This window comes from Ochotona princeps, chromosome 4, assembly GCF_030435755.1.
Source record: "Ochotona princeps isolate mOchPri1 chromosome 4, mOchPri1.hap1, whole genome shotgun sequence".
Lineage (NCBI taxonomy): Eukaryota > Metazoa > Chordata > Mammalia > Lagomorpha > Ochotonidae > Ochotona > Ochotona princeps.
The window spans coordinates 1,836,298-1,849,325 of NC_080835.1; the positions used below are offsets into that span (position 1 = coordinate 1,836,298).

The window sequence follows — 13,028 nt, forward strand, 5'->3', positions numbered from 1 at the left end:
CAGGCCACAGACAGGGAGCTGGGTGGGAAACGGGGTTGCCTGGATTAGAACTGGTGCCCTTACAGGATACCAGTACATGCAAGGTGAGGACTTTAGTCACTAGGCTACTGTGCCAGGCCCTATCTTTGTGTTTTAAGCAACAGAAAATCAGGTCATAGGCTAGTTGTCGATTTGATGTCAGCTGGATCTGGGCTGGGTCTCGAGGAGATGCGTCCATGCTGACCCACCCGGGGAACTCACACCCAGGAGCTTGGATTACTTCCTGTGTGACACACACTCATTGAAGGGCTGGTTGGGTGAGCCATCGCCTCAGGCAGGGCTGCAGCAGGGCTTACAGCGGGCAGAGCGACTGATGTGCCCACTTGGGAGAAAGCCAACACAGATGGGTGTGGTGTGTACAGGGCTGCCATGTGACACACGGAGCACGTGTGGAACCCAACAGAGCAGTGTGGTGTCTGCAGCAGGAGTGGAAGGTCCCTGAGCAGGCAGGGCTGTCGCACAGACTGGATGCAGTCTCCATGTGGGTGCCTGTGGGAGAGGCTGCGGAGAGCCAGTGCGGGGCAGGGCGGTCACACCAGGAACAGGGGGACCAGGAGGCAGAAAGTTCTGGGCCAGGTGCGCAGGATGCTCTGGGGGAGTGGGACCTGCTGCTGGCTGCTGAGGTGAGCAAGCGGGCAGGGAAGGTGGGGTGCAGGAGCCTGGGCACAGTGGGCAGATGGGAGGACGCTCTCTGACACTGATGTGGGAGGACCAGAGAATGGCTGGCGGGGCTGCTAGGGGGTCCAGGAAAGGAGGGCCAGTGGGGAGACCTTGGGTTCCGGGCCGGGCACAGCTGCACAGGCCCCAGTGCCCAGGCTCGTGTATTCTGGCATGGAGGCAGCAGCCTGGGGAACCCTGCTTGGTGCACCTGTGCCCGCTGTTGGCTCTGGTTGGTTCCCCTCTGCTGTTTTCAGAGCATGTTGCTGCCAGCCACAGCCAGGAAGGGTTAGAAGCTCAGCTCAGTGGCATGGTGCATGCAGCCCTGACACAGAATTAGCGTGGTGTGTTGTGGGCTGGCCACCTCCTGGTGAATGAGCCAGTGTCCCTGCTGAGATGCCCCAGAGCAGCCTGGCGACGGCTGGTCCCCTCTCCCATTGCTCAGAGACCACTTGCGTAAGTGGGGTAAGCAGTGTGCACACATGACCCCAGGTCTCTTTGGGCTTCCATTTAGAACGTTCTGGGTTCCGGTTACCATTGCCTTGGTCTGAGAGCGGGCTTGCCTGTTCACAGGTACAAACTCTGAACGAGCAGGACTGGGAGCGCGCCCAGCAAGCCAGTGTCCTGGCCAACGTGGCGCAGGCCTTCGAAAGTGATGTTGACGCATCCGATGGTGAGGACGACAGGGACACCGTGCTCAGTGCCGTGGACCTGTGGTCACCCAGCGGGCAGGCGGACGCACAGACGCTGGCCGTAATGCTGCAGGAGCAGCTGGACGCCATCAACAAGGAGATTAGGTGTGTGCTTGTGCGGGGAGGGCGTCCCTCTGCAGGCGTCCCTCAGCGGGTGGGGAGGGTGTCCCTCAGCGGGTGGGGAGGGCGTCCCTCTGCAGGTGTCCCTCAGCGGGTGGGGAGGGCGTCCCTCTGCAGGTGTCCCTCAGCGGGTGGGGAGGGTGTTCCTCAGCGGGTGGGGAGGGCGTCCCTCTGCAGGTGTCCCTCAGCGGGTGGGGAGGGCGACCCTCAGCGGGTGGGGAGGATGTCCTTCGGCCGGCATCCTTCTGTGGGTGTGCCCCTGCAGGCAGCTTCCCAAACTGGACACTGAGCTGAGAAGCGCTGCTGGCCTGGCCTGGCCCGGTGTGCAGGGAAGATAGGCACTGTGGGCGCAGAGGAGGCCTGAGCGGTGTGTGGGCGGGAAGCATGGTTTCCTGTCCGTCCTCTCTCTCCAGGCCATGGTGTGGCGGGCAGCGAGGGGAGAGCAGTTGAGTGACTGCTGGACGGCAGGCCCGCACTGCTCTCTGCACACCGGCAGTGCTCAGGGGTGTGTGTGAGCCCTGCAGGGCCTGTGCGTTCAGGAGCCCGCCTCAGCAATGTGTGCTCACGCCCACGCTCACCTCAGCAGTGTGTGCTCACGCCCACGCTCACTTCTCAGCAGTGTGTGCTCACGTCCACGCTCACTTCTCAGTAGTGTGTGCTCACGTCCACGCTCACTTCTCAGCAGTGTGTGCTCACGTCCACGCTCACTTCTCAGCAGTGTGTGCTCACGTCCACGCTTGCCTCAGCCGTGTGTGCTCACACCCACGCTCACCTCAGCAGTGTGTGCTCACACCCATGCTCACCTCAGCCGTGTGTGCTCACATCCACACTCACTTCTCAGCAGTGTGTGCTCACACCCATGCTCACCTCAGCGGTGTGTGCTCACACCCACGCTCACTTCTCAGCCGTGTGTGCTCACGCCCACGCTCACTTCTCAGTAGTGTGTGCTCACGCCCACGCTCACTTCTCAGCAGTGTGTGCTCATGTCCACGCTCACCTCAGCAGTGTGTGCTCACACACATGCTCACTTCTCAGCAGTGCGTGCTCGCGTCCACGCTCGCCTCAGCAGTGTGTGCTCACATCCACGCTCACTTCTCAGCAGTGTGTGCTCACGTCCACGCTCACCTCAGCAGTGTGTGCTCACGTCCACACTCACTTCTCAGCAGTGTGTGCTCACACCCATGCTCACCTCAGCAGTGTGTGCTCACATCCACGCTCGCCTCAGCAGTGTGTGCTCATGTCCACACTTACTTCTCAGCAGTGTGTGCTCACGCCCACGCTCACTTCTCAGCAGTGTGTGCTCACGCCCACACTCGCCTCAGCAGTGTGTGCTCACGCCCACGCTCACTTCTCAGCAGTGTGTGCTCACGTCCAAGCTCGCCTCAGCAGTGTGTGCTCATGTCCACGCCCGCCTCAGCAGTGTGTGCTCACACCCACGCTTGCCTCAGCAGTGTGTGCTCACGTCCATGCTCACCTCAGCAGTGTGTGCTCACACCCACGCTTGCCTCAGCAGTGTGTGCTCACGTCCATGCTCACCTCAGCAGTGTGTGCTCACGTCCATGCTCACCTCAGCAGTGTGTGCTCACGTCCACGCCCGCCTCAGCAGTGTGTGCTCACGTCCACGCTTGCCTCAGCAGTGTGTGCTCATGCCCATGCTCGCCTCAGCAGTGTGTGCTCATGTCCACACTCACTTCTCAGCAGTGTGTGCTCACGTCCATGCTCACATCAGCAGTGTGTGCTCACGTCCACACTCACTTCTCAGCAGTGTGTGCTCACACCCATGCTCACGTCAGCAGTGTGTGCTCACGCCCACACTGCCTCTCTCCGACTTGGATGGAGGGGATGTACAGGCCCAGGGCTGTGGGCCAGTGTGGCTGTTACAGTGAGCGATTGACACAGCAGTAGGCCAGTGGGGGAGTCCACTGCAGGACTGCCTGTGTAGCAAGAAGGGGCTGCAGAGGGTGTCCTGACATGACCAGGCCTGGACGTAGGGCCCTGTGCTGGACAGTCAGGCTGGGACAGACAGGTGATGTGCTGAGGCATCCAGAAGGTGGTCTGGGCAGCTGCAGCTCCTGGCTGGGGCCCGCCTCTGTGAGGCTGGGAGAACTCGTGAGGGCTGGCTCTGCCTGGAAGGATTACTCACCGCTTGGTAATTTTAATTTGTCTTAGTTTTTTTTGTAATTAGTTGATTTTTTCTGACAGGTCCATAGGCTCAGGGATTGTCCCTCTCCTCCCCATTTCTGCTCGCCTGCCGACTTCTCCTGTATTATTACGACAGTATAGTCCTTCAGAAACCACTTGTTTTTAGTTTTGACAGCATGTTATAAGGTGAAATGACTTTTTAAAAACATGTAGGAAATTGACCCGGTGTGGTGGGTGGCTCTGTTGACACGTGGGTTTTGTTACAGATGAGCTGCTGTGGGAGCACGAGTTTAGTTGTGATGGTCACTGTACCTTTTCTGGATTTTCATGTTAGAAAAGTGATTAATGGCATAGTCAGAGAGGTTGAGGAGGTTGTTGTGGGGCTGGCTCAGAGTGCTGGGGTCCAGGTCCTGGCCTCCTGTGTTCACTAGGAATGCAGCAGATGGCAACCCAAGCAATCGGATCCCTGTCAGCCTCAGGAGACCCAGCCCAAGATCCCAGCTTCAGGAGAGCTGAGTTCTCGTCAAGGCAGAAATTTGGGGAAAGAACCAGCACATTGGAGTTCTGTTTACCTCAAATTTAAAAAAAAATTGGCAGAATGGAATTAAATGGTGTGTTTATTTTGTTGCAAAATATTTTGAGATTCATTTTTATCATTTTTTAGATTTCATTTTTTAATATTTATGTAGCTGAGAGGGATGCATGCCCATGTGGGCCTCCGATTAGGGTGGGGAGGGTGAGGCATGGAGGAGGAGACAGATGACTCAGTGTTTTTCTCGTGTCCACAGTGGGGGAAGGGGAAGGGGTCTCTCCTTGCTGTCCAGCTGCATCAGCACCCGAGGGTGCTCAGGCCATGATCTGATGACACCTGAGAGACCCCGATGTGGGAAAGAGTGTTCCCAGGGTGTTGAGGGGTTTGATAGTTCTGAGATGTCGGCTTTGTTGTACCAGGGTTGAGAAAATCCAAGGTTGATTGACTGACCAGGTCCGCCTTAGTGCATCCACAGGCCCAGAAACACGCTGCAAAGCTTGGCCAGGAGAGTGGTCCAACCTGTTCTGCTTTCCATCCTCTGACGAGGCAGTCAGCGCCCCCTGCTGGTCGTCATGTCCCTGTGTGCTGGGCACACTGTCCACTGCACAGGCACCTTCAACTTAGGAGACCTGGTCCCGATACATGTACTCCAAAGGCCAAACCACACATCCTGTGATTTTCCTTGAGGCCTGGGTCTGAGTCCAGCAGTGCAGTTGGAGAGTTCCCCTAAGAAATCTTGCTTAGGATGACCTCAGACTTGACTCTGGTCTGTACCAGCCAGGCCATACTGGTGAACGCAGCTGTCCGGTCAGTTCTGTCCCAGCCCCGTCTCTCACGTGAAGTGACAGGCACTGTGGCTTGAGTCCAGCCCACCACAGGGCCAGACTTCATGCACACTGGAGGATGCCGTGGCCTGGTCAGAGTGACCCCCCCCCAATGGCTCCTAGCCCTGGTCTTTCATGTGGTGTAGTATGTTGCATCCTAGCCCAGTCTGTCGCTCATCCCATCTGGCTCTTGTGCACAGCCGTTTATGCTGCCTGCAACAGCTCAGCCCGACCCAACCCCAGACTTGGCCCACACGTATGCTGATGGCTGCTGTTGTCTTGTCCACCTCAGCCTCCCTCCACCCTGGTTCTTGTGCTCACCAGTGGGATCTGCAGCCCAGCAGGGTAGTGTCCATAGTTTCCCTGCCAGGCCCACTCTCAGCCCCAGAACATTTTGCCAGGGAGTACTGAGGTGCAGCCTGACCTGGCTCGTTGCACACCAGCCCTGGTACTTGTCAGCAGGTGCTGCGTCCTAGCCTGGCTGGCCTGCACCCAGTCCAGCAGGTGCTGTGTCCTAGCCAGGCTGGCCTGCACCCAAACTTCCCTGCCCTCAAACTCAGTAGTGGAAGTAGTGGACCAGCAAGGGAGTCCCTGAAGTTTCCCTCCCAGGTCTTCTTCCAGCCCTGGGTCTCGGGTGTGCCAGTGGATGCTGGGGCCCAATCTGAGAGGATCCACCCCCAGTCGTGTCATTGGGCAGCAGTTGATACAACCTGGCGGGTGCAGCAGCCTAGTCCAGTCTGGTCCACCCCCAGCTCTCATGTGAACTGGCAGGTGTTGGGACCCAGCTGTACCCTGTTCTGCCTGTCGGGTGTACCAGTGTGTGGTATAGACTGGCCCAGCCAGCCTGCTCTCAAGCCCAGCACACATATGTCAACTGATGCTGCAGCGCAGCCTGGCCTGGTCTTCCCCCAGTCCTGGCCCTTATGCTCACTAGTGAAAGCAGTAGCTTAGCAGACAAGTCCCCCATGTTCCCCTCCCAGGCCTGCTCCCAGCCCCAGATCTCATGTGTGCCTGCTTGTGCTGCTGCCCTGCCTGACATAGTCTCCAGTCCTGGCACCTCGTGGCGGATACTGTGGGCAGTTTGACTGGCTTGCAGCCATTTTGGCTCTCCACTAAAGGGTGCTGCAGCCTAGCTTAACCTCGCTTGTACCATACCTGTTCTGGATTTTGCCAGTGTCGGCAGGTGCTGGAACGTACTCCAGTTTGGTCCACTCCCAAGCCCAGGCCACATACCTGCTGACAGGTGCTATAACCTTATGCAGCCTTATGTGCCCTTGCCTTGGCTCTTGTACTCCCCGGTGGAAGCTGTAGCCTACCAAGGGAGTTCCCAGTTTCCCCTACCAGGGCTATTCCCAAGCCCTGATCTCTTCACTACCGGTGGCTGCTGGGGCCCTGACACATCCTGCCCAGTCTCAGCTCTCATTGGCAGGTGTTGCAGCCAGGCAAGGCCACACCCTCTCCTGGCTCTCGAGTGTGTCAAATGATGCTTTGACCTGGCCCAGGCGGCCTGCTTCCAGACCCAGTCCACACAGATGCTGATGAGTGCTGTGACCTTGTCTGGCCTGATCCACCCCTAAGCCTGGATGGTGTGCTCTCCAGCAGGAGCGGCCTAATAGAGGAGTTCCCCAAGGTTCCCTACCACACATGCTGGTAGCTGCCCCGACCTTGTCTGGCCTGGTCCACCCCTAAGCCCGGATGGTGTGCTGTCTAACAGGAGCGGCCTAACAGAGGAGTTCCCCGAGGTTCCCTACCACACATGCTGGTAGCTGTCCCGACCTTGCTTGGCAAGCTCTGCTGTCAGTCCTGGCCTTTGAATGTGTCGGCAGGTGCTGCAGCCTGTCCCAGTCCTGGCTCCTGTGAGTGTCAAGACATGAATTCTGTGGTCCTGCCTGGTTCACCCTGTCAATACCTCCAGCTCTCCTTGCAAACTAGTGGGTGCTGCATTGCCACAGACGCAATTCTGCAAGTCCCCTACAAATCTGCCCCCAGATCCAGTTCCCCGGCATTCTGGTTGGTGCTGCAGCCCAGCCTGACGCGGTCTACCTCATGCCCTGACAATTGTGGGTTGGTTCTGTGGCCTAGCCCAGCCAGGCATGACTGCCGACCCCAACGTTTGCATTCGCCAGAGGGCAGCAGAAGATGCTTTTTAGCCCAGTCCAGGTTTCCCCTCTAAATCACCTGGCCTCAGCTCCCTTGCCTACCTGCTAGTCTGATGGCATGGCCTATGGAAGCCCCTAGAGTCATCCCCTTGGCCGCTCCCACTCCAGCACATCCGTAGACTCCCTTCAGGCGATCTGCAGCTCCTTCATGGGAGCCACAGTGACATATCCTGGCCAGGCAATTCCCATCTTCCCCATGTATCTCTCAAAAAAAGAAAGAAAACTGTGGTCTCATACTGGTCTAGTAACACGCATTTGGCATTAACAGGCCCAGAGTGCCTGCCAGCTCCTGGCTGCTTTTCTCCCTGCAGTGTAACACTGGCCAGGTATAAGGCAGCCTAGGCAGCTGCCTACAGTAGGGGATAACATGTACCTTGATATACTTTTTGAAATACTGTCTAAAAAAAAAAAGTATTGACCAAGGCAGTGTTAAAGAGAGCTTCTGGTTGTGACTCACAGGATGGCTGCAGTGGCTAGAGCCAGGCCAGAGCAGATCCAGGAACTCCATGTGGGGCCCCAGCATGGGGTCATCCGCCTCTCCATGCCTGTTGACTGGAGCTGGGACTCGGAGTTCTGCTTACATGGGATGCTGGGCTTCTTGGCTGGGCTTTGGCCCTCTGCGTGACATCACTGGCCTCTGAAACACTCGTGTAGTGACAGTGTTGTTCAGTCATCCCTCTCGCTTTAGGAGAGAGGAGTGTTCATTTGAATTTCAAGTGAATTGTTGACCTGAACCCAGAAATCCAGCGGAGGCTGGGAGAGGATTCTGTCAGCTGATCCTTGTGTTGGAATTTAACCCCAAGACACCAGTCACTTCAGCATTCTCACATGTCTGGAAACCCAGGCATTTTGCAGGTCAGCTGTTTTTTTTGTTTGTTTGTTTTTTGGTTTTTTCATGTCAAGGGCTCCTAGTTTTTCAGTTAAAGAAATCTGTGGACAAACACATAGCTTTGTTCCAAGAATAGAGGTGATAAGAGTTGCAAAGCTGAAACATTTTTTTGTGTAGTAAGGAAATGTATAGTTGTGACCCTGGGATGACAGTCTGCTACTTACAGAGCGCTCATGTCCGTAAGTGAAGGTGAGCGTGAGAGCGGCCAGGACCAGCCTAGCTCTCGCAAGATGGAAAGGTAGCTGGTCCACTGGTCAGTGAGGTGACTGCTCTTTTCTGTGTTAGGCTGATCCAAGAGGAGAAGGAGAGCACGGAGCAGCGGGCCGAGGAGATTGAAAGCCGAGTTGGCAGCGGGAGTTTAGACAATCTTGGTCGTTTTACATCAATGAGCTCCATTCCGCCCTATCCTGCGTCCTCCCTGGCCGGCTCCTCCCCGCCCAGCAGTGGCCGCTCCACTCCCAGGAGGATGCCGCACAGCCCTGCCCGGGAAGTGGACCGCCTGGGCGTCATGACACTCGTGAGTATTTGCCTCCCTGTCATGTCTCCTGCTTCCCGCTGGCCTCCCTGTCATGTCTCCTGCTTCCCGCTGGCCTCCCTGTCGTGTCTCCTGCTGCCTGCTGCCTCCCTGTCGTGTCTCCTGCTGCCTCCCTGCCGTGTTGCCTGCTGCCCACTGGCCTCTCTGCCATGTCTCCTGCTGCCTGCTGGCCTCCCTGTCGTGTCTCCTGCTGCCCGCTGGCCTCCCTGTCGTGTCTCCTGCTGCCTGCTGCCTCCCTGCCATGTCTCCTGCTGCCTGCTGCCTCCCTGTCGTGTCTCCTGCTGCCTCCCTGCCGTGTTGCCTGCTGCCCACTGGCCTCTCTGCCATGTCTCCTGCTGCCTGCTGGCCTCCCTATTGTGTCTCCTGCTGGCCTCCCTGCTGTGTCTCCTGCTGCCTCCCTGCCGTGTTGCCTGCTGCCCACTGGCCTCTCTGCCATGTCTCCTGCTGCCTGCTGGCCTCCCTGTTGTGTCTCCTGCTGCCTGCTGGCCTCCCTGCTGTGTCTCCTGCTGCCTGCTGCCTCCCTGCCTCCCTGCCATGTCTCTTGCTGCCTGCTGCCTCCCTGCCATGTCTCCTGCTGCCTGCTGCCTCCCTGCCATATCTCCTGCTGCCTCCCTGTCATGTCTCCTGCTGCCTGCTGGCCTCCCTGCCGTGTCTCCTGCTGCCTGCTGCCTCCCTGTCGTGTCTCCTGCTGCCTCCCTGTCATGTCTCCTGCTGCCTGCTGCCTCCCTGCTGTGTCTCCTGCTGCCTCCCTGCTGTGTCTCCTGCTGCCCGCTAACATGGTTCTGTGTCCCACCTAGAAGAAAGTCAAGTACATTGGTTATTCTGAAAGGTTCCAGAGTTTGAGAACTATCTGGTATTTAGTTAGTCCACTCTGGCCAGCTAATGGTAAGGTTTGGACAGCAGGCCTGTTGTGTCTAGGACTTGAGGCTCAGGCCACTGTGAGGGACAGGCGGCTTCTGTTTTCTGGGAGCCGATGGCTGATGAGGTAGATCCAGGGGCACTCCATGGTGTCTGCAGAGATGGGGCTAGGTGCGTCCAAACCAAGGCCAGGAAGCCGCTCCCTCAGCCCACGGTCTCAGGGTGTTTGTGTGTCCAGTCCAGGTGTGGTGAGGGCATCCACTGGGTCCTGTGGGATCATGGGCACAGCTCCTGGCAGCTGCCCGCGTGCTGGCCGTCCATTGTGTCTTCCGTGGCACTGTTGGCCGGCACAGAGGGGGTGAGCTGTGCGGGAGCATGCGGCAGCTGGTTAGCCCACGTGTCCAAGTCCGGCAGTGATGTCTGTGGTTCCCACTCGTTCGCTTGTAGAGAATTTGTCAAAACACTGTTCACCTGTCTGCTGGCTCTGTAGCCTCGTGACTGCAGACTGCGCTTTCATGGCTGTTCCTGGGCACCATCATTTGCTGGCCATCCCGCCCAGGTGCCTCTGTGGGTACACAGCTGCCTGCCAGCTGTGCTGATGGAGACGAGTCTCTGAGAGGGTTGATAGTCTCTCCAGAGTGATGAACAACTGTTTGTGTGTTGCTGTGTAATATATGTGGATACAAGCAGGATACAGGTGGGTGATGGTGTGCCTCCCCAAGCCTTGCGGGATTGTGTTATCCACAGAAGTACTCGGAGCTGCCTCACAGAGCAGCTCGTCCAGTCAGCTCGCTGAGTGCGTCACTGTCGTCAGCACACTGCAGTTAAGATAGCTTCCATAAATCGTAGGATGTAAATATTCTGCCTGATACTGCGCTCGCTTTCGTTACGTGTTTTCACAGGATACCTTGCTTTAAGCAATAAATTTATTTTTAAGAAGCTGTAAGTCAAATTCTAGTTAAGGACTACATTGATGCCCAGTGGACGATTAAATGTAGGTTTGTTCAGTTTTATAATACCTCTTTTAGTAAATTCCTCTTCCATTTGGGTGACATCTTAAATTAAAACTTGTTTCCTATTTAAGAAAATGCGATCTGGCTTGGAGTAGGTCACTGTTAGGCCCCTTTGTTATAGAGTGCCATATAGTAATGAGTTTGTTCAACTGGAATCTGATCTCTCAGAGTAAAGATTTGTAGTGTTTGTCATGTCCATCTTGAATACCTGACGTTTAAGCTTTGTCGTGAGAGAGACTACTTCCGGCTGTGACTGTCTCACCTCATGTCCGTCCTGTCTCTTCTGTTTGCGTCTGTTTGCCCGTGTTGATCCTTGAATTCTTCATTTCCAAGTGCACAGTAAATCGGGTTTTTCTTCATTTCTTTGCATGCATCTGTCAGCCTAGTGACTTAAGGAAACACCGAAGGAAGGTAAGTTGTGAGTGACTGACGTGCCCTGTCTGAGGAAGCTGGAGGGACACCAGCCTGTGGCACGCTGCCCCGTGGTGAGCCCAGCTGCTGTTAGCCACGCTGCGCCTGCTCTCTGCCTTCGTGCGTGCAGCACAAGTCAGGGTGGGGACAAGGACTTGAGACTCGAGGAAGGCCAGTGTTGTTGCTGGCCGCAGCACAGACAAGTCCATGGCGTGGGAGGGCACGGGCTCCTGCCCTCGCCGAGACCCTGTGCTGTGGGCTGTGATGTGGAGAGGCCAGACCACGCATGGTCCTGTGTGTCTGCTTCCAAGCTCTGGGCCTTTGGCCACTCCGCACCCAGCCTGCCTTTTCTCTACATGCCCTGGGAATGTAGAGAAATGTAGGCTCTTCTTTTAAAAAAAAAAAAAAGATTTTTTTTATTTGAAAGGTAGTTACAGAGAAAAGGGGAGACAAGAAATCTTCCACCTCTGGGTCCCCTAATAGCCGCAGGCTGGAACTGAGCTGATCTGAAGCCAGGAGTCAGGAGCTTCCTTCACATGTCCCATGTGGGTGCCTGGGACCACACACTTGGGCCATCCTCTGATGCTTTCCCAGGCCGTTAGCAGGGAGCTGGCTCAGAAGTGGAGAGTTGGGACTCGAACCGGTGCCAACCTGGGATGCTAGCGCCACAGGGGATGGGGGCCACCGTTTCCAGGATCTTCTTGGAGGTCCGTGGAGTTGGGCCTCCCTGTCCTGCTTGGAGCACAGTGCCTCAGGAGCAGATCTGGCCTGGAACTGACTGCCAGGCTCTAGCCCGTGTTGTACACCATGTCTGCAGCCTGCCTGCAGGTGTCCTGTGTCCTTGCTCTGCTACAGGTACTGCTGTCAAGCATGTGACTGGCCGTCACTCCCCCATCCTTGCCCTGGCCTGCCCTGTGTGAGGATGACACAGTGGTGCCTGCCACAGAGCCACGGTGGCCACAGTGGCCACAGCAGTCCACAGCAGCTCGCATGGCCCACAGAGGCTCCTACAACCCACAGCAGCCCACAGCAGCTCTCATGGCCCACAACGGCCCACAGAGCCACAGTGGCCACAGCAGCCAGCTCACATGGCTCACAGAGGCTCACACAACCCACAGCAGCCCACAGTGACCCACAGCGGCCCACAGTGGCTCTCACGGCCCACAGTGACTCACAGTGGACCACAACAGCTCTCACGGCCCACAGCAGCCCACAGAGCCACAGTGACCCACAGCAGCTCTCACGGCCCACAGTGACCCACAGCGGCCCACAACGGCCCACAATGGCCCACAGCAGCTCTCACGGCCCACAGGGGCCCACAGCGGCCCACAACACCCCACAGCGGCCCACAACGACCCACAACGGCCCACAGCAGCTCTCATGGCCCACAGTGACCCACAGTGACCCACAGCAGCTCTCACGGCCCACAGAGGCTCACAGCAGCCCACAGCGGCCCACAACGGCCCACAACGGCCCACAATGGCCCACAGCAGCTCTCATGGCCCACAGTGACCCACAGTGACCCACAGCAGCTCTCACGGCCCACAGAGGCCCACAGAGGCTCACAGCGGCCCACAGAGGCTCACAGCGGCCCACAGAGGCTCACAGCGGCCCACAGAGGCTCACAGAGGCTCACAGCAGCCCACAGAGGCTCACAGAGGCTCACAGCGGCCCACAGAGGCTCACAGCAGCAGGGCTCTGAGCTGTGCCGTCAGTCTTCTGCTTTCATGCTTTTGGTGGGAAGATTTTCTTAATGAAAGATGGGGCATGTTGATTTATACTTGGTACAGTGGTTCCTGGTTACCGTGGGGGTGCAGCCTGGCCACTGGGGGAGCTCTGCCCCAGGTGGTTGTGAGGGCTACACTGGGGGCACAGAAGGGGCGGGGACAGAGCCCCTGGGCACCTGTGGCCCTCTTCCTCCTCAGTGCTGCTGCTGTGGCCGAAGAGGACTTGCCGGCTCTCGGGGTGCTTCTGTTCTGCTTGTGCCTAGGACGTGGCGGCCGGTTCCGGGGCTGCTGCTGGCTGTAGCAGAGTGAGGACAGAGGCCAGCCGTGCTGGGCCGCCTGGAGGGCTTCCTTAGGTCGTCCCATCAGCTTACCATGTTTGTTTTTTGTCCCTTCAAAGAAAGAGGGCTTTAATCAGAATGTTGACCTAAAG

At 57.3% G+C, this 13,028-nt stretch overlaps 1 protein-coding gene across 1 annotated transcript in view; it reads left to right on the forward strand.

Moving 5' to 3' along the window:
- PPFIA1 (PTPRF interacting protein alpha 1) overlaps positions 1 to 13,028 on the forward strand; it is a 101,366-nt gene that overhangs the window by 62,168 nt on the left and 26,170 nt on the right. Inside the window, exons 16-17 of the mRNA XM_058662692.1 lie at positions 1,270 to 1,493; positions 8,340 to 8,571. Of these exons, the coding sequence (XP_058518675.1) occupies positions 1,270 to 1,493; positions 8,340 to 8,571 (456 nt within the window). The remainder of the gene's footprint in view (positions 1 to 1,269; positions 1,494 to 8,339; positions 8,572 to 13,028) is intronic.